Consider the following 20,981-nt stretch of genomic DNA (forward strand, 5'->3'; position numbering starts at 1 on the left):
TGTGGATGTGAAACAAACAAAAAAAATCTTATGTCTAATATTTATTTTCCTATTATGGTAATATTTCTCTTGGAGATGTTTTTGATCATGTATTCAATCTAGCCACATTACTTCCAACCAAATATTTAATAACCTTGTGTTTCTTTTGGATGTCTTCCTAAACCTAAACTTATCCCAGTTGTTCCTCTCTTTATACAATTCCTGACATATGACAATGTGTTGTGGTTTTTTGACAATAAAAAATAACAATATGTGACAGAACAAGGAGAATATTCATTTTTTTTGAGTCTGTAAAGCAGAAAAATAAAAGCATTGTGGAGTGTAAACTATCCATTAATGAACTGTCCGCTGTGAGACTGACATGCAGAGGCTTGCAACACAAATACAGTCATTCACACACAGACCAGACAATACAGGTGCTGGTCATATAATTAGAATATCATCAAAAAGTTGATTTATTTCACTAATTCCATTCAAAAAGTGAAACTTGTATATTATATTCATTCATTACACACAGACTGATATATTTCAAATGTTTATTTCTTTTAATTTTGGAGATTATAACTGACAACTAAGGAAAATCCCAAATTAGAAAATTAGAATATTGTGAAAAGGTTCAATATTGAAGACACCTGGTGCCACACTCTAATCAGCTAATTAACTCAAAACACCTGCAAAGGCCTTTAAATGGTCTCTCAGTCTAGTTCTGTAGGCTACACAATCATGGGGAAGACTGCTGACTTGACAGTTGTCCAAAAGACGACCATTGACACGTTGCACAAGGAGGGCAAGACACAAAAGGTCATTGCAAAAGAGGCTGGCTGTTCACAGAGCTCTGTGTCCAAGCACATTAATAGAGAGGCGAAGGGAAGGAAAAGATGTGGTAGAAAGAAGTGTACAAGCAATAGGGATAACCGCACCCTGGAGAGGATTGTGAAACAAAACCCATTCAAAAATGTGGGGGAGATTCTCAAAGAGTGGACTGCAGCTGGAGTCAGTGCTTCAAGAACCACTACGCACAGACGTATGCAAGACATGGGTTTCAGCTGTCGCATTCCTTGTCAAGCCACTCTTGAACAACAGACAGCGTCAGAAGCGTCTCGCCTGGGCTAAAGACAAAAAGGACTGGACTGCTGCTGAGTGGTCCAAAGTTATGTTCTCTGATGAAAGTAAATTTTAGCATTTCATTTGGAAATCAAGGTCCCAGAGTCTGGAGGAAGAGAGGAGAGGCACAGAATCCATGTTGCTTGAAGTCCAGTGTAAAGTTTCCACAGTCAGTGATGGTTTGGGGTGCCATGTCATCTGCTGGTGTTGGTCCACTGTGTTTTCTGAGGTCCACAGTCAACGCAGCCGTATACCAGGAAGTTTTAGAGCACTTCATGCTTCCTGCTGCTGACCAACTTTATGGAGATGCAGATTTCATTTTCCAACAGGACTTGGCACCTGCACACAGTGCCAAAGCAACCAGTATCTGGTTTAAGGACCATGGTATCCCTGTTCTTGATTGGCCAGCAAACTCGCCTGACCTGAACCCCATAGAGAATCTCAAGAGGAAGATGAGAGACACCAGACCCAACAATGCAGAAGAGCTGAAGGCCACTATCAGAGCAACCTGGGCTCTCATAACACCTGAGCAGTGCCACAGACTGATCGACTCCATGCCACGCCGCATTGAGGCAGTAATTCAGGCAAAAGGAGCCCCAACTAAGTATTGAGTGCTGTACATGCTCATACTTTTCATGTTCATACTTTTCAGTTGGCCAAGATTTCTAAAAATCCTTTCTTTGTATTGGTCTTAAGTAATATTCTAATTTTCTGAGATACTGAATTTGGGATTTTCCTTAGTTGTCAGTTATAATCATCAAAATTAAAAGAAATAAACATTTGAAATATATCAGTCTGTGTGTAATGAATGAATATAATATACAAGTTTCACTTTTTGAATGGAATTAGTGAAATAAATCAACTTTTGATGATATTCTAATTATATGACCAGCACCTGTAATCACTGAAACACCGCAAGCTGTTCAAACCTGCATTTACTGATACAACGGAAAGCCACTTAAAAACCGTGTAAAAGTACCATTACCTTCCAAAAAGTGTAGTGTGAGTAGAGTTAAAGTATTGTCCAAAAAACTACTTGAGTAAGAGTAAAAGAGTAGCCTATTTAAAAGTACTCATGAGTACTGAGCTGTGGATTCTACCTCCTGTATAATAATAATATATATATATATATAATAAATGTACACTGCATTTTATACATAAAAAAAACGCTGTACATCCTGTAATTCACATTATCTTGTTTGTCATGAAGAATATCTATCATCCAGCCGTTTTAATTTTGACTGACAATTCTTTAAAATACATCAAAACAGCACGGAAACAGTATTCAGTTGAAGAAAAGATGGAAGTTATTCTCAGTACAATCATGCCCATTTAAATCATAAAGTTTGAAAAAAATTGATTTACAATCATGTGTAAGGCCGAGGCAGCATGCTGTCGTTGCACATAAAATATGAATGTAATAACTAAACTTGATAATTTATGTTACAATTTTAACATAAATGCACATTGTTCTAAGGATGGCTTACCTTTTACACAAAATATAAAGATATCAGAGACCACTACTACCCCAGAATTAATCAGATATTCCCCCAATTTAACACCTGTAACCCAACACAAAAACTCCATTTCATTCTTGGCGAAGAAGCCAAATGTTCTAATATAGCTGCAAGATTTGTAGCATCTTGTCATCTCCTGCGGGACGGCCAGAGAGAAACACACTCACACACACACACACACACACACAGCCAGAGATACACACACACACACACACACACACACACACACACAGCCAGAGAGAAACACACACACTCACAGCCAGAGAGAAACACACACACACACACACACACACACACACTCACAGCCAGAAAGATACACACACACACACACACACACACACACACACACACTCACAGCCAGAGAGAAACACACACACACACACACACACACAGAGAGAAACACACACACACACACTCACAGCCAGAGAGAAACGCACACACACACACACACACACACACACTCACTATTTAATTACTGTAACGTGAGTATTTGTAATCCGTTACTTCACACCCCGCTTAAAAACAAGGAGCTCCACCAGCAGTGCACAAAGCCAAGCCTAACTTATAAACTAATATTAGTTCACAAACTAGATTAGAAGAGAACACAACTTTATTGAACTGATTAAATAAATGCGAGTGAAGTGGCTTTAAGCTGTGTTTGCAGGAGGGGGGGGGGTCTGGCAATGTGTGCCGAACATAAAAAAGCTATATATATATATATATAGGTCCAGTGTATGCCAAACATCAGATATTATTGAGTAAAAGCGAACAGTAGTGAAGTATTTTTACTCTGCTTTAAAAGTGTTTAGTCTACTTCACAGCGTTCCAAAGCATAATATTGTACTTTTTACTTCACTGCATTTCATATAAGTTTTTTTTTTTTTTACCTTTAATACTTTATTACATTAGAAATCTAGTACTTTCTTGTACTCAAGTAAAAGTAATTTAAAGTTTTACTCGAGTACAACATACTAAACTTTTAATGTTCTTAAGTATTAAAGGTAAAAAAACTACTTTTATGAACTGTAGTGAAGTTAAACTTTTCCAAAGAAAAACACTGATTAAATACAGGTACTTTTTACATTTACTTGAGTAAGAATACTTCTCTACTGTCCACCTCTGCGTATTGAGTACAGATAAAGTCATACTTTCCATAAAACAAATGAGTAATTCCTAGAGTACATAAAAAACAATATACTTTAAAAGTATTTATTAGCTTATTTGTATTGAATACAACAATGTGACGACATTCGGTATATTCAGCTTTCAGTGTTCTTCAGATGAAGCGGTTTGCGTCGTGAATGATTGCATCAAAACATTACTCCATGAACGATGAAGCAGATGAATGAGAAAAACAGAAAGTGGAAAAAGACAAATAAAAAACAAATTGTTTGTTTTTAATTGTTAGTAATTGTAAAATGATGAACTCATGTTGTGTTTATTTCCCGGGAGAGAAGCGTCCGGTGAACTCTGACCCCGGTCACAGCGCTAACTAAAGGCTGGAGCCACACTATAACATCTGGAGGAAACAAATGCTCTTTACATCTATCGCACTGAGAAATAATGGAAAAAAATAGGTAAGCAATATCTCATCATAAAATACTGCTGATCTTAACAAAAACATCAAGATGTCAAAAAGTTAAATCAGAAGTCATTTTTATTTACAATGTAAACATTCGCCATAAAAGAAACAGTGAGTGAACAAACTAATAAACCTGCGGCTGACCGTAATGCAGAAACAACACACGAAATCCCAATGTCTTACAAACACATACATGAAAATACAACAGTAGACAAAACATCTGTACGAGCATCAGCAGAGGATCGTTCTCCATCCGTTCTGCAGCTGTTTCAGACAGACTCTAAAGTGCACAGCTCTGTAAAGAATAAGATCACTTTCACCTTCATATCATCAAACTCACAATCACTACGTGAGCGAAGAAGCCAGCGAGTCCTGACCGGATGAATGAGTGTACAGCGCCAGCCTATCGTCAGGTGCATGATGGGAAGACGCTCTTCACGATATCACAGGAAAGCCGCTTCAGCTCAAGAGGCGAGGCCGAGCAGGAAGCCGCCGACAAATCCACTTGAAACAACGATGTTTTTCTTCACAAATTCAGTGGCCTGCAAAACACGGAGGTTTATGAGCTACTCGTATCCAGAAGAGGGCGCTGCTGCACGCAGATAACCGCTGCAGAGCGGATCAATTATAGAACCACTGTATGGTGTTGAACTACATTTCAAAACAAAGATTAAATTGACTTCTGAAGCAAAGGGAGTCTTGTTCTAGAAGGTTCTAGACATTTGAACGTAGCATTTGCACAAAACATTCATTCATACTACTATCAAGTGTTTTTACCTCCTCAATAAACGTGTTGATCTCAGGTGCGGCTTTATTGGCTTTTTTCTTCAGACGTTTCTTTGCTTTGTTAACATCTTTCTCCACTTTCTTCCAGTCTACTTGGACGTAGCCGCTGTGATTGGCTATCTGCAAGACGACAAACCCTTTCAAGTCACATTGTGCCACAATAACATAATGAAGAGCGAATGGTTTATTGCTGTGTGCAGTGTTTGGTTCTGGCCTGTAGCAGCAGAAATCCTCCTCCGACGGCCGTAGCGGCGACCTTCCCCACCCGCTGGAACAGGTATCCCGCACACCTGCGGACCAGCGCTTCATCAGAACTACATCACATCCAAAATAAGAGGTTTAATAACGGATCATGAAGCAGAGTAGGGCTGGGACGATAAATCTTTGATAAATCGATTCTGAGACCTTCCCAATGCATCGTGATTCTCTCTGGAATGGATTCTGAGCGTAGATTTTAACAGCAGATGGCGCTCTGCTCAAACGCTGATGAAGAAGAGCGCTGAAGAGCACTTGTGTGTTCGGCTGAGTCTGTAATCTCACCTCGGCTCAGAATGCTTTTATGACGCCAGATTAACGTGAACACCCTTGTGATTCGCTTCAACCTTTTCGAATCTTATAAACGATTATTTTAGGTTGTGTGTAAGGATTTGGAAACGAGCAGAGTACGGCTGTAGCATGCAGCGCCACCTGCTGCTCAAAACTAAGCTCAGAATCCACTCGAGAGAGAATCGCCATGCATTCAGGAAATCTCAGAATCGATGCTGAATCACGTCTTGACTCGCGATGCACTGATTTATTTCCCAGCCCTGCAGGAGGGTTGAAGGTGTACCAGCCCGCCGCGCCACCCATCATGATCTGAGTGGCCACGGAGTGTTTCTCAGCGATGGGGCCGGAGCTGCTCCCGAACACGGCGCTCCACCACTGCTGCGTCCGAGCGTATGCGGTCAGATCCAGCATCTCGTACGCCTCGTCCTCATCGTCCGGTCCTGAAGACGCCGCTGCCGGCAGAGCACACGAACGAGGATTAGGCAAGAGCTGTGATCGTCATGCGCATCTTGTCAGTACGGGTGTGCGATATTGACCAAAAAAATTAATAAAATCTCTATTTTCTTGGATTTGATGGATAACGATAATCAGATGATATTTAGCGGAGTGTGTTATTGTGCTGGTATCTTAAAGACTGCCGTGGACAGCTGACTCCTGAAGTTTTTGATATTCTTCATATTCTGTGTGATGGTGATAGAAATTAATCTTTTCCAATAAGTTTAAATTGATCTTTATGGGCATACATTTCATGAGCATGTTTACCTTTATAAAGCCTTTTTTTTTTCTAAAAGTGTCCATTATCCTTTGAGTCAAATTCTTACATTTAATCAGTGAATTAGAATAATAAGACATTTGGGCTGTTATCAAGCAAATTAAATCTTTATCTTTATAATGCCGAGGAAACACAGAAGCTGCGTCTGAAGATGTGTTTAGATGCGTTCACACACTGCGTTACAGCCCTAAACTTCACTTCCAGCGATATCATCTACATGATTGCACAGATATCAATTAAACTGAACTGAGCTGGACGATGACATCACTGAATTCAATAATGAAATGCCTTTAACTGAAAATTGAGTGTTTAATCTTGTCATTTTACATTATTGACACTATTTTCCTTTTTTGATATTGGAAAGTTGCTTTGACACAGTCTGCATTGTTAAAAGCGCTGCTATATAAATAAAGGAGACTTGACTTAAAGTTAATCAGATCCCAAACACACACATCTGAAGCAGACTGAAGTATTCGCGGAGTGTTCCTTTAACTGTATATGACTGCTATATTTGGCTACAATATTACCCTTACAAAAACTCGCAATACTTGATAAGATGATGATTTTTTTAGGTGAAATGTGCCCAGGACATGCCAGCTGCTGTTTGAAGGAGACACCGACAAAACTCAGTTTTCGTGTTTAAGAAAGCAGCGGAACCGACGAGTGTCGCTTCAGTTAACGGGCTCTGTGTGACACGTGCAGTCCTCGGTGCTGCAGCTGACTTTAGAGCGCAATAACGGCGCTAAACACTTAAATAAGTAAATAAACGTGACGGTAAACCTGCTCACCTCTGCTGTGTTGTTGTTCCGCCATTTTGGGTGCTGCGTGTGACGTCACGGCGTCAGGTGATGTTGACAGCTGTGAGCGCTCGCGCCGCCTACAGCCACGTCAATGTTTCAAACATTATACAGTATGTCCGGTTATAATCCTGCGATTTCATGTCCATAACACACACACAGACGCATGCATCTTTCTTCACTTCATTCTCATATGAAGATTCATCGCATTTCAAAGCAAACGCACAGCACTGAATAAACGAACGGGTTTGAACGCGTTTCTTAAAGGAGACATTAGTAATAAAGGCTGCAGTGCATCTGTAACAGTTACACTGCGTTCAAACGAACGACAGCGACAGGCTCGGGCCTCAGCTGCAGGGCTGTCAGTCCAGTTTCCCCATTTTATAAAAAACCACGCCTCTTTATTTGCATTTCATAACAACGCAAACGAGCCGCTCGGAATCCTCTGTTTGAGGGAATCGCGTTTGCGCCGCCGAACTTTCCCACGCATCGCGTCAAACGCTCGGGCGTGTTGGGTCGCGCGCTCGAACGATCGGTACAGGAAAGAAAATTACCTAAAGGACTGGACCACAACATTTTGGGACGAGGCCATTGACGCGCTCGCGTTCTGCGCAGCGATTGGCTGTCGAGCCCGGGAGGGCGTGGCGACGGCGACGGCGTGGGTTCGCCTGTGTGACACAATTACAACAACTTTAATCTGCTGGCGAGCACAACTTTGAGATTGTTTTAATACGTTCCGCGTTTTTAAGTGTGCAGGGCCGCACGTCACGCATCAACACTGAGCCGCCGCGTCACAGTTTATTCCTACAAAACAATGTGAGACGACGCGCCGCTGGAGGGCCAGCTCACTTCGCACGGGGGTTCCGACTCTGAGGCGCGTTTCGCTGGAGAAAAAGTTCGCGTTTATTGTGGCTTTTGGACGCACGGAGCTCGCCTTCCCTCGATTTCGCGGCGCGATTCCATGAAATCGTGCCGAGTGTCGCTCGCCGTCGCCGCCGCTCGACGCCTCAGCGCTGCTGGTGATGAGGAGAAGAAAATGGCGGCGGGAAAAGCGAGCGAACCCGAGGAGGACTCACCGCGGCTGAGCGCGCAGGAGAGCGACGCTCTGGCCCGCGTCGACAGGTCGGAGCTGCGGGCGTCTTTTGGCTGCTTTTCATTGTTTCTGAGTGTGAGATGTGTGAGTTGATCCCAAACCCTGTGCGTGTGTGTGTGCGTGTGTGTGTCTCGTTCGCAGCTCTCTGTTCGGATACCAGCGGCTTCATGAAGATGGCGCCAGCATGAAGGCCCTGCTCGTAAAGGTAAAGATGCGCGTTTAAATCAACGCTTCGCGACACACACATGCGGTGCGAGATGACAGCGATGGCCAGGGTTTCCGAGCGTCCTTATTTTCTCCTCAGAGCTGCGCGGCTAAGCGTTCAGCTAACGTTAACTAAACGCGCTCGATTTGACTCGGAGCTTAACGTTAGCCGCGGTACTGCCCCGCGATTACACGAGCGTCGCGCGGAGAACTCTGTGGCTAGATTCGCTGGCTTCTCAAACACAGGTGAACGCGGCGCGTCCCTAGCGTTAGCCGCGCGTCTGTGTGTGTGTGTTTATTCTGTAGCTTGTTTGTGGACATGCGGGTGTCAGACAGCGCCTCACATCACTGTAGGATTTGGGGCTTTATTTCCCTCAGTGATTGTGAGCTGAGCTGCTCGTCGCGTTCATCACCGCCGCGTCAGAGGAATAATCGCGCTCAGTTTTACTCAGAGACGGTGATTTGTGTGCGGTGGTAATGGCTGCTTGGGTCGGCCCAAGATGGCGGGGTGGGGAGGGGTGAGAGCTAGCGCGTTATAATGCAGAAAGAGACGCGAATAACGCTGCAGAAAGTGCAGCTAGCATTGCTACAGCCTTCCATTCCGAGCCCCGCGAAGGCTTGTGGGTAACCGGCCTCCTGTGAGAACACCTCTCTGTGTTGTTGTGCGGTCCGGTCCGGTCCAGCAGCGAGCTGTAGTGGACACTAGAGAGTGGACAAAGACGGAGTGCTGTCTGCAGCTGATTCCAGTTAGAAACCCTGTCAAGTGCGTTTCACACAGAGCTGGAGCCACAGATACTCATCTGTGTGTATCTGGTGGATGTGATGCTTGTAGTCCTCCTTTATATCGTGTGTCTACTTTTATACACACGACCCCTGACCTCTGGTAATTGGTGTCAGGATTAACACCATTGATGGGATAGTTCACTAAAAAAATACCCTCCTGTAACTCTTTCTTTCGTTCACTTCATTTCCAGCGATATCATCAACTTGATTGCAGCTGAGCTGGACGCTGACATCACTGAATCAATGATGAGCTGACTTTAATTGAAAATTGAGTGTTTACTGTTTCGCATTATTATACTCAAGTTTTCCTATTTAATGCTGTAACGCTGCTTTGACACGGTCTGTATTGCTAAAAGCGCTGTATAATTTAAGGTGACTTGACTTGAGTGGAAGTCAAAAGAAGATATTTTGAAAAATGTCTCTAGTTTTCTCTGTCCACACAATAAAGGTCCACGAGGTCCAGTGGTGTTTTGCTTTGTCTGGACACAAACAGTTCATCAAAATATCATCTTTTATAAACGATGACAGAATGATGGTTTCTGAGCGTGTTGTCAGGCGTCGCTCTCCACCCTTGCATGGTTCTGTCTGCAGTCTTTATATTAATTAACGTAATTGTAGTGGTTGTTTTTGATCGTCGGGGGTTTGTCTGAAGCACAGTTGAGCTGATTTGTAGTTCACGAGAACGTCGTCCAGATGGAGGTGAAGTATGTGTTTCTTTCAGCATTGTGGCGTCACTGTTGTCGATGTGGTTGTTGTTTATTTTAACAGACTTCTTGCGTCTCGATCTGAAATGCATTTCCATGTTAATATGTGTTGGACTGATCAATAACCCAGTTTATCGATTTCAAACACGTGCACGGCTTTATAAATGCATTGATCAAGTGTTCATGGCCCTCCGTCTCAGATCTTTATAACATTCTGATCTGCAGTATATGTTCATGCAATGTTTTAAGTTAGCTTGTGGTGTGTTATTTATTTAAAGTCATCACAGTTGTCTGTATCATTTACGTCAAATGGAGATGTCACTTTCATTTGTTCTCCTTGTTTCTGTGTCAGTGATAGAGCATAAACAAAAACCTTGAAGAGCTTCAAAAGCAAGTTAAAGATGTGTGAGAGGTTGATTGGGCTGAATTCACTCCAGTGCAGCAGATGGCGCTGCTGCGAGAGACGCAGTGCTGCTCCTGTGTGTTTACCATAATAGAGTGAAAGTTTATCAGTTGTACGTGTTTACACACGCAAGCGATTTTAAACCATTCCAGCGAACGAAAAGGTGAAAAGGAACTCGATTCGTTACTCATGCGTTGTTTTGTGTTCGCCGCCGCACACACATGAGGCGCTGAACACCGAGCTGAACACTCATTTAGAGCTGCTCGATTGTGCCAAAAATCATAATCACGATTATTTTGGTCAATATTGTAATCACGATTATTTAACATGATTATGAGTGGGCCATATGACCAAAACTTTGAGTTATTTATTTAAAGAGAGTGATATATCAAATACATGTTTTCTGTAAATAAGGTTGCTGTGACATCTACATTTTAGAGACTAGCGAAATTTCACAATTCTCAACACCACAGCAGAATATTAGGGTATAATATTAATAAAAAACAAACAAAAGTCCTCATAATGATTAAAAATAATTAAACTGGCAGTAATAAAAAAAGCAAAGGACAAATACAATAGAATAAAAAGATACAAAAGAAACAAACTGTGCTTGAAGGGTTTTTTAAGGGTAATGCAAGTCTGAAGTATTCAGTTAACAGCATACTACAGAAATGATTAATCAAATGTAAAATAAAACAGCATAGTCTTCACTGTAATAATTAAACTTCTTTGTTTCTTGCTGAAGCTACAAAAGTCCTTCAGTCAAGAGCGGTGTGTGATTTTGTCTTTAGCCGCACTCTAGAAGTTGACTTTACGTGTCGTGTTCCGAGCGCATGCACAGAAATCCTCCTGAGGAACAGATGCATATACACACAAAATACACAACAATCATTCTGGTAAATGCAGTCTTAAGTGAACGAGAACAGCTGAGAAAGAAATCAGATGTGTATCATTATATTGGATCCGTGCATCAGGTCTTAAAGGGGCAGCAGCCTAATAATACCTGCTGCTGTCATTAATGCTCATCAAACAACAAAACATGTCTTTGACAGATAAATCTAGACTATATTTAACTTATACAGTGAACACTCTGCAGTGTTATTTTACACTACCGACCTTATTTTATTTGTAACATTGTTCTGTTGTATTTATCTGTGCTTGTAATTTGTGTATTTGTTCTTATTTTTATTGGCTGTTCACTTCTCTTTCATAATGTTTGAACTTTCTCCGGCTAGGAGTTTTTACTGTGGTGTCGAAGAAGTACTTAGCTTTGAGGAATGGAAAGCAAAGTTACACTGAAATATTTGTTTTCTTGCTGATCAGAAAAACGATCAGATCTGTGGCTCAAAAACCGTGATATTTGTGATCCGTTGGACCGCTAGCTCAAACTGCTCTCTGTTTTAGACCGTGATGTGAATCAGAGCTTCGTAGCACCAGGAATGAGCACAGAATGTTGAACCGATGTTAAAGCAGCGTTCTGGTGCTCCTCGCGCGCACAGCGGCTCTGTACTGTTATGATGGTTTTGGATCAGTGGTGTTCTTGTTACAGGTCTAACTCCCTGTGATTTATTGACTCGTGTCTCATGTCTCTCGTTAAATAGTTGTTGACGAGTTTGTATTGTCTGGTGTATTTATTGTTTGCACATAGGGTAAACGTACCTATTACGCTCACCAAAATCTACAGTGAGACATTTTTAGTGCACGAGATTTTGGTTTCAGTACAAAAAGTTATGTTAAAATAAAATATTAATCTCTCACTCAAAAATATTTAATTTTTATTTTAAATGACAAAAGCATTTCATTTAAGATGTACATCATTAAATTCAAAAAGTCTGTCTGTGCTTAATGGGTACATTTGTGTTCTTTAAGCGCACCCCTGTTCCCATTAAACTCACATCATGCTTTATTTAAGAATTCTTGTTTATTTTAAGGAACATTTTTAAAGAAGAATTGTAAAACATATATTTTTGAAGGTACAAATTCAAAAAACAGAGTACTAAAATCAAGCAACAAGGCATTCAAGTCGATCAGGTATATATTCATAATGAAGTGTCATTCAAGCACATATCAACATCTGGACTAGTCCACGTTCAGCTAAATAACACATTCAAAAAGCAGATAAAACAAACCAATAAAAGATGTAATTCATGGAGATGAACACAGAAACTAGCCTCATTATAAACCTCTTATTAAATGTATGTCAGTTTATCTATAGTCTCTTAAGGCTGGAATACACATGATTTTCCACAGATTTACAGTCTGGAGAAGCCAAAGATCAGAGTCGACAGAATCCAGAGAAAATCGATTAACTTAAAGTGACAACCATCAGTTAATATTTAAAGTCTGTTTATGAAGTATTTACAGACGTTCAGTGTGGAAGAGCTTAAAGAGAGCACTGAGCTTAATGGAGCAGCAACTATTTATAATACATTTCATGTAGTTATTAAAATGACAGGATTTTGCTAAATAAATAGTCTGGGTCATGTATTAAGTTCATACATTTTAATATCAACAACTATTATTAACAATATCTATAAAATTATACTTTTTCTTATTGATGTCACACTGAAGCTGTGTGATTTTCATAGTCGTGCACCTTACAATAATATGAAATCTTAAAGCACTGTAAAACCACAGACCAGCAATAATCTGTCAATTTATAATATTATGGATGTGAAAGTACAAGCCAGTAATGCCTGTGAGGTAATATGTTAGCGTAGCACAAGATGTTATACAGCTAGTCAGCTAACTGTGTTCTGTAGCATCTGCTGTGTTGCTGAAACTATCTTTTGGATCTGATGTAATTATTTCCCACATCCAAGTTCCAGGTTATAATATGCAGAAGTCTGAACATTAATCTCTTCATTTTACAGTAAGTAGTAAAACTTACCCAAAATAAAGTCTTAAACATCTAAAAAACGCACATTTAAGGGGTTCCTCTTTTGGTGAAAGTTTTCAGACAGCTTTCAAAATGGCCGCCAGACAGCGTGAACACATGGAGACTCGTGTCTCAGCGTGTGATGATCTGATGGACCTCAAATTACAGGAGGTATATATATATGTGTGTTAAGACATCAAGTAGGATAATAAATTATTTTTTCTTTTTATAATCTGATCTCAAAAATGGAAGTGTGCTTAATGGGTAAATGAGCTTACGTTTACCCTAGTTCTTCAAAATAATATAAAAAGTTGGCACGCTGTTGCTCCTAAAAACACATGAGCAAATATAACACTCGTATGCTTTGAACTAGTGGTCGACCAGTATAACGTCACGGCCGATATATCCGATATTGTCCGATAAGTCTTCTGTTTGGCCGATGTGTTCGTGTCCCTCTTCACTGCTCGCTGTCCTCGTTAAACACTTCTGTCTAATAATCAGGTAGAATGTTAAAGAAAGGAATTAAAAGGTATACAAAAAGTACTATAGTGATGTTTTATATTATCAGTAATAGAAAGGCAAACATTATAATACTTTCTCGTTTGCCGTCAGCATTCAGCAAATATGACTAATGAACATTTAATTTCACAAACCCTGCAGACGAATCTTGTGAAGTGTGTTTGCTGCATGATCGTGTTCTCATATTCATGTCATATTCACTGTGTGCTGAACGTAAAACGAGTGTTATCTTATCTAAAAAACATGATTCCCAATCCACACAAACTTCCCAGAACACCGAGTGCTTACAGCGTTTACTTCCTACTTAATTATATTTGTATTAAATATTTATGTAAATATTAAATTCTTTGTCATCAAGGTGTTTATTTTACACCTTTATTTTTTAATCCATTTTCAAATGATTTCAAATTTCTTAAATATTAATTCAAATAAATAAAATTATATCGGCCACCCTGCTGTCCAAGATTTTCAGCATCGGCTGTCAAAAAAATCCAATATTGATCGACCACTACTTTGAACAGTGTCAACTTTTTTTGTATTTATGATCTATATTTTCTACCTGACAAACACCTGAGTGTGTGAAATGTTTCCTGAGTGCTAAAGCATCACATGTAGCCGCGTGCCTCTGCTTCGGCTGATTGTGTCGGCAGCGCACCTGCTGTAGTTGCTGTAGCTGTGTGTGCGGAGCGGTGTTCTCGTGGTCACCGGGCTCATAGAAGGAAACTGCGAGTGTCCTGCCAAGCAGCTTGAGGTCAGCCGGTGACTCGCGGGGAATGTTGGATCAGACGTTCTGCCGTGTCTGTGCTGAGCAGAACCAAAATAACAGCCGTATGGAGCTCTCCGTACAGACGCTGAACCACGTGACCTGCGTCGTCACCTCCGTTTCTCTCATTACTGCTGGTTTGAGATCGTTGGTGCTTGTTTAACGCAGCTCGGCCATCGGAGACGCGCTGTCTGAAGTGGGCCGGTTTGATGTTTAGCGGGCCGTTTGTAGGTGAAGGACTCATTTTATATCCGGTGGGGTCACAGGTCAAACGTGATGTTGTGTTCATATTCACTGCTTAAAGGGACAGTTCACCCAAAAATGATCGTTCTGTCATCAATCACTCGCCCTCATGTTGTTCAAACCGTTATGACTTTAGTTTTCTATGGAACACAGTGTTTCGACGTGGTTTAGTCTGTATAAGTTAATGTGTTTTGTCGTCTGGTTCTCGACATTCTTCAAAAATCTTCCATTTTGTGTTGTACAGAAGAAAGTAAGTCATGAAGGTTTGATCGGCGTGAGGGCGAGTAAATGATGTCAGAACGATGGGTTTTTTGGTCACAGATGGTAGGAACCAGGTCTTTTACCCACCAGCGGCTTGTTTTAACCTAGTTAACAAAATGTAGGTGTATCTCATACTCTTGTGCATTACTCAGACTAATCGAAACTAGGGATGCACCGAATGTTAGGCAGACAAAATGATTACTTTGATATACCTTCATGGTTTTAAGGTGTTTTATAAATAAATGATTGATTGATTGATTGATTGATTGAAATAACTGTATTGTATGTGAATATATAGAAAAATGTCATTTATTTCTGATGCGCAGCTGTATTTTCAGCATCATTACTGCAGTCTTCAGTGTCACATGATCTTCAGAAATCATTCTAATATGCTGATTTGCTGCTCAAAGTGTCCAGTTTTCCTTCTTTTTTTTTCTGTCTATAGCCAATTGCATGCCTGATTCAAGAAGGGGATCTCAAAAATGGCCAAAAAATATTTTAATTTTGACTAACTTATTAATTTTAAATTAAATTGTGCTTTGTTGGTATAATATCTGCTAGACTGTTAAAAAAATGTTCAGTGTTAAATATTTTTAAATTGTTTTGTAATAGATTTTCTTTGAAAAGCAAGGTAAAAAGCACATTTTGGCTATTTAATTTATGCAATGGTGAATAAATTGGCAAAATATGTGGGGGGAAAAATGTGAAAAACCATGTTTGGTATTCGGCCTTCAGCCCAGAGTTTCATTTTGTTCGGCTTCGGCCAAGAATTTTCATTTCGGTGCATCCCTAATTGAAACTAGTGTTTATTTGAATTTCTTTTGCTGTAATGTACACATTCTCTCCATCTGTGATATTGGCATAATGTTGATCGATTTAGCTGTTTTTGAGGTCATAAGCATCCGCTGAGCACTATGTCTGATAAACGCAAGCATAACTTGTCACTTACAAAATATGGAGACAGGCCTGTTGTGTTTTTTTCCCCGGTGAATTAAATATTGTGTAAAGTAAGTTTGTTTCAGTCAAGCTGGTCTTATTTGTGATCACACAAAAACCACTGATGGACATCACACTCACGACTGTTTTCAGATCTTTATGGCATAGTGTTCATCTGTGTTTGTGAATGTCCAGATGTAAACAGTGGACTGTTAACTCAATCTCACGTTCTGTCTGTTGTTCATGGATGTTGAGGGTTAAAGCACGATTATTAAAGTGTGATTATTGGCTGGATTGGTGCTTCGGAGTGACGATGGTGTGAGTCTTCAGCACGAGAGGACATCGTGTCCTAAACATCATCTCTGGAGTTTCCCGGAGCTGAAGAAAGTGTTTGAGTGACGAGGAAATCTGAGCAGGTTAATCATTGACGGGTCGTGATTCTCGTTCTCGTGAGTCCTGGTGAACGATGATGGTGAAATAGAAACCACATTTCTAGTTTGTTTACTGGAAGTTGAGAACGATTGACAGGCCGATGATGGGTCAGTCTTGAGCGTCGCAGTGGTGTCGTTAACTTTATTCAAGACGGATCGCTCGTCTGAAGTGTCTTTCTTTTCCTTGTTTCCTGACGTCTTGTGAAGTAGTGAATTTCTAATCTTTTCTGCTGAGAATATAACATAAAAATAATAAACGTAAAATGTAATGCCTCATTTGGTTTAGGCTTTATTAAGACATAAAGGTTTGTGTTTAGGATTCAGGATTAGTTTATTTGTCCCTAAGGAAATTTGTCTTGGACATAAGGGCTGCCACATACAAGAATACATAGAATTATAGTACAATAACAACACACAAAAAAAAACAGACGCGAGTGCCTTTAATACGTGCATAAACATAAATGCCACACTATTCTTCAAGTTTTAGTTTGAGAATGATGTATTTGTTTCTTGTGTGTGTGTGATGGTAATGTTGAATGTGTTCCTCACTCAGGCTGTTCGCTGCTACGAGTCACTCATCCTGAAAGCTGAAGGAAAAGTGGATCCCGAGTTCTTCTGCCAGCTGGGTCATTTCAATCTCTTACTGGAGGAGTATCCGAAAGGTGCCGAGAAGCTCTTCTGTTCTGATCCACTAACATGACCAAAAGCTTCTCCTAACACGCGTGTCTTTGTATTGCAGCATTATCGGCGTACCAACGGTACTACAGTTTACAATCAGACTACTGGAAGGTGAGCAGCTGATGAAGATGAATTCAAACATAAGTGTGTGTGTGTGTGTGTGTGTGTGTGTGTGTGTGTTTCTTTTAGTGGGCGGCCGATATATCGTCCGATATTTTTCAAATATCTGCATCGGCCGATAAGTTGTTCTGTTTGGCCGATATGTTCGAGACTTTTATTTTGACGGCACACAGCGCTCACGTTCTCCCTCTTCACTGTTCGCTGTTATCATTTAACAGTTCTGTCTAATACGGATAGAAGTCTGTCTAATAATCAGGTAGAATGTTAAACAAAGGAATTAAAAGGTATACAAAAAAGTACTATAATGATTGCTTTTATATTATTAGTAATAGAAAGGAAAACATTATAATGCTTTCTCATTTGCCTTCAGTATTTATATAATTTATATCAGTGTTTCCCACAGCCTTACACTCTATTTGTGGCGGCAATCCAGGCCCCCATATATCAGTATCTCACAGAAGTGAGTACACCCCTCATATTTTTGTAAATATTTTATTATATCTTTTCATGTGACAACACTGAAGAAATGACACTTTGCTACAATGTAAAGTAGTGAGTGTACAGCTTGTATAACAGTGTAAATTTGCTGTCCCCTCAAAATAACTCAACACACAGCCGTTAATGTCTTAACCGCTGGCCACAAAAGTGAGTACACCCCTAAGTGAAAATGTCCAAATTGGGCCCAATTAGCCATTTTCTCTCCCCGGTGTCATGTGACCCGTTAGTGTTACAAGGTCTCAGGTGTGAATGGGGAGCAGGTGTTATTGCTCTCACTCTCTCATACTGGTCACTGGAAGTTCAACATGGCACCTCATGGCAAAGAACTCTCTGAGGATCTGAAAAAAAGAATTGTTGCTTTACATAAAGATGGCGTAGGCTATATGAAGATTGCCAAGACCCTAAAACTGAGCTGCAGCACGGTGGCCGAGACCATACAGCGGTTTAACAGGACAGGACCAAAGAAGTTGAGTGCACTGCATCAGATTGGTCTGCATGGCTGTCGTCCCAGAAGGAAGCCTCTTCTAAAGATGATGCACAAGAAAGCCCGCAAACTGTTTGCTGAAGACAAGCAGACTAAGGACATGGATTACTGGAACCATGTCCTGTGGTCTGATGAGACCAAGATAAACTTATTTGGTTCAGATGGTGTCAAGCACGTGTGGCAGCAACCAGGTGAGGAGTACAAAGACAAGTGTGTCTTGCCTACAGTCAAGCATGGTGGTGGGAGTGTCATGGTCTGGGGCTGCATGAGTGCTGCCGGCGCTGCGGAGCTACAGTTCATTGAGGGAACCATGAATGCCAACATGTACTGTGACATACTGAAGCAGAGCATGATCCCCTCCCTTCGGAGACTGGGCCGCAGGGCAGTATTCCAACATGATAACGACCCCAAACACACCTCCAAGACGACCACTGCCTTGCTAAAGAAGCTGAGGGTAAAGGTGATGGACCTAAACCCTATTGAGCATCTGTGGGGCATCCTCAAACATCTCTAACATCCACCTGCTCCGTGATGTCGAGTGGAAGAGGACTGCAGTGGCAACCTGTGAAGCTCTGGTGAACTCCATGCCCAAGAGGGTTAAGGCAGCGCTGGACAATAATGGTGGCCACACAAAATATTGACACTTTGGGCCCAATTTGGACATTTTCACTTAGGGGTGTACTCACTTTTGTGGCCAGTGGTTTAGACATTAATGGCTGTGTGTTGAGTTATTTTGAGGGGACAGCAAATTTACACTGTTATACAAGCTGTACACTCACTACTTTACATTGTAGCAAAGTGTCATTTCTTCAGTGTTGTCACATGAAAAGATATAATAAAATATTTACAAAAATGTGAGGGGTGTACTCACTTCTGTGAGATACTGTGTGTGTGTGTGTGTGTATATGTGTGTATATGTGTGTATATACAGTATATGCATACATATACATATATTTTAATATTAGGGGTGGCACGGTACACAGATGCCACGGTTCGGTACGTACCTCGGTTCGGGGGTCACAGTTCGATACAATTTCGGTACAATGGGGGAAAAAAAATCTACTATGCTCTTTCTTCTAATTTATTTTGAACAGACAGTAGTACAAATTACTATTGTTTTGTTTTTATTTTTTTTTTCCACCTAGATGTGAAAATACTAAATATTATTACATTGTTATATAAAATCTGCAGTACATATACATACAAGGATTACATTCTTGAAATATATTTGATTTAGTTTACAGATAAACAAGGGGGGAAAAAACAGTGCGACATGTAACAGCCTATATATGCTGGGTTTCAGTTCATTTGTGACACGCTTAATTTGTTCACAGAAAGGAAACTCAAATGGCAGGAAGCACATTCTATTTGTTTTCTTTTTTTGTTTTCAGTGAGTGTACACAAATAAAAGCAGACCTTTATACAGTGATGCATTTATTAATAAGACTAAGTGTTTAAAGTTGATTCTGCTGGTATAAGGAAGTTGAAGTGATCGCGCCGGAGCGTACACACACACACACACACACACACACACGCATCAGTTCCAGCATTGCTAACTTGACAGCACAGTTGGTACTTTATCAAAATAAAATACAGTGAACCAAACATCAGCGCGCACCTCTGTATCACCGCTGGAACGCGACTGAAGTACAAAGCCTATCATTTACATAATAAATAATAGTTTCGCATTCAGATATGTTACATCGCAAATATGGAAATAGGATACACGAGCACAAAGCTGCATTTCGCAAACAGTTGAGTGCGCAAGTCTTTAAAGTATACTCCCTTGTCAGTGAGAGACGCGTTCAGAATCAGCACATGGTCACTGTCTAGGGGGCTTTTTTTTTCTTCAAGTGTGCAACTCTGCATTCGCTGTTCTTCTGCTGGCGGTTATCAAACAGCGTTGCATTACTGTCAGCGCCCCCTTCTGGATTGGGGGTGAATTTCCTGTATCCGTTGTAAGGCATTGTAAGGTTCAAGCACCGAACCGAGATGTCCGTTCCGTGACGGTTCGGTACGAATACATGCATCGTGCCACCCCTATTATCTCTCTATCTCGGCTTTGTATCAGCTACCCTGCTCTCTAAGATATCGGCATCGGCTGTCAGAAAACCAATATCAGTCAACCACTAATTTCTTTGTGTGTGTGTTTACAGGTTTATATATCCTGGCGGGGACTTAAACCTGAATACACACAGACTCATGGGGACTCACAGTGGGGACCTAAATTGAGGTCCCCATGGGTACAAAAGCTTATAAATCATACAAAATTAGTTTTTTTGAGAAAGTAAAAGTGCAGAAAGTCTCCTGTAAGGGGTAGGTTTAGGTGTAGGGTTGGTGTAGAGCAATAGCACGTACAGTTTGTACAGTATAAAAACCATTACGCCTATGGAGAGTCCCCACTTTTCACAAAAACGAACGTGTGTGTGTGTGTGTGTGTGTGTGTGTGTGTGTGTGTGTGTGTTGGTTGGCAGTTGTAGTGGGATCTTCATGTGTGGTTTTCATCAAGTGTTTCAGGTGGTATTCACTGATTGATCTCGTTGAATGTGGATGTCTGATGATTTTTTTCTCTGTCCTCTCTAGAATGCTGCCTTTCTGTACGGCCTCGGGATGGTTTACTTCCATTACAATGCATTTCAGTGGTGAGTATCTGCACGCAGTGACGTGATGAGAACGCACCGTTCGTTCTCGTTTTGGCCGCCCGTGTAACGAGGTTAACAAGCTCAGATGGCCATCAAGGGGTGGGCGGATGGTTTCCATGGTGATATCCAGGCTGATTCTGGGAGAAACCTCTCTGGTTTAGATTCAGTCTTATTCAGTAGCACCGTCACATGCAGGCATCGTGCTGTTCAGGAACGAGTCTTTAATTGCAGTTTGTT

The 20,981-nt window shown here is 40.9% G+C and overlaps 2 protein-coding genes across 5 annotated transcripts in view; one reads left to right on the forward strand and one right to left on the reverse strand.

Annotated features, from left to right (window-relative positions):
* Positions 1 to 4,260: 4,260 nt before the first annotated feature.
* On the reverse strand, positions 4,261 to 7,648 carry LOC131542330 (FUN14 domain-containing protein 1-like). 2 transcript variants are annotated; one of them, XR_009271703.1, is made up of 6 exons: positions 7,096 to 7,648; positions 5,819 to 5,987; positions 5,204 to 5,279; positions 4,981 to 5,109; positions 4,581 to 4,745; positions 4,261 to 4,498 (listed from the first exon to the last, which is right to left on the reverse strand). XR_009271703.1 is itself a non-coding variant. In XM_058778913.1 (5 exons), exons 1-5 carry the CDS (start codon positions 7,118 to 7,120, stop codon positions 4,668 to 4,670), a joined length of 477 nt encoding a protein of 158 aa, XP_058634896.1. In that variant the 5' UTR covers positions 7,121 to 7,645; the 3' UTR covers positions 4,261 to 4,667. The 2 variants fall into 2 exon arrangements, 1 of the variants encoding a protein (XP_058634896.1); XM_058778913.1 differs by having other exon boundaries at positions 4,261 to 4,745; positions 7,096 to 7,645.
* A 120-nt stretch (positions 7,649 to 7,768) lies between these two features.
* The window catches only part of kdm6al (lysine (K)-specific demethylase 6A, like), a 45,833-nt gene continuing 32,620 nt past the window's right edge, over positions 7,769 to 20,981 (forward strand). Inside the window, exons 1-5 of one of the 3 annotated variants that reach the window (XM_058778905.1) lie at positions 7,769 to 8,226; positions 8,339 to 8,402; positions 16,876 to 16,984; positions 17,062 to 17,111; positions 20,686 to 20,744. In XM_058778905.1, coding sequence (XP_058634888.1) covers positions 8,066 to 8,226; positions 8,339 to 8,402; positions 16,876 to 16,984; positions 17,062 to 17,111; positions 20,686 to 20,744 — 443 coding nt within the window. In that variant the 5' untranslated portion in view covers positions 7,769 to 8,065. The remainder of the gene's footprint in view (positions 8,227 to 8,338; positions 8,403 to 16,875; positions 16,985 to 17,061; positions 17,112 to 20,685; positions 20,745 to 20,981) is intronic. The other 2 variants (XM_058778904.1, XM_058778906.1) reach the window with 2 other exon arrangements.

Source organism: Onychostoma macrolepis, chromosome 06 (assembly GCF_012432095.1).
Source record: "Onychostoma macrolepis isolate SWU-2019 chromosome 06, ASM1243209v1, whole genome shotgun sequence".
NCBI lineage: Eukaryota > Metazoa > Chordata > Actinopteri > Cypriniformes > Cyprinidae > Onychostoma > Onychostoma macrolepis.

Bases quoted from the DNA above. Each gene is read 5' to 3' on its own strand.
- LOC131542330 (XM_058778913.1), bottom strand. From the start codon at position 7,120: ATGGCGGAACAACAACACAGCAGAG. The intron at 5,988-7,095 runs GTGAGCAGGTTT...CTCTGCCGGCAG, and splicing joins GGAACAACAACACAGCAGAG to CGGCGTCTTCAGGACCGGAC. The intron at 5,110-5,203 runs GCCAGAACCAAA...GTCGTCTTGCAG, and splicing joins GAGGATTTCTGCTGCTACAG to ATAGCCAATCACAGCGGCTA.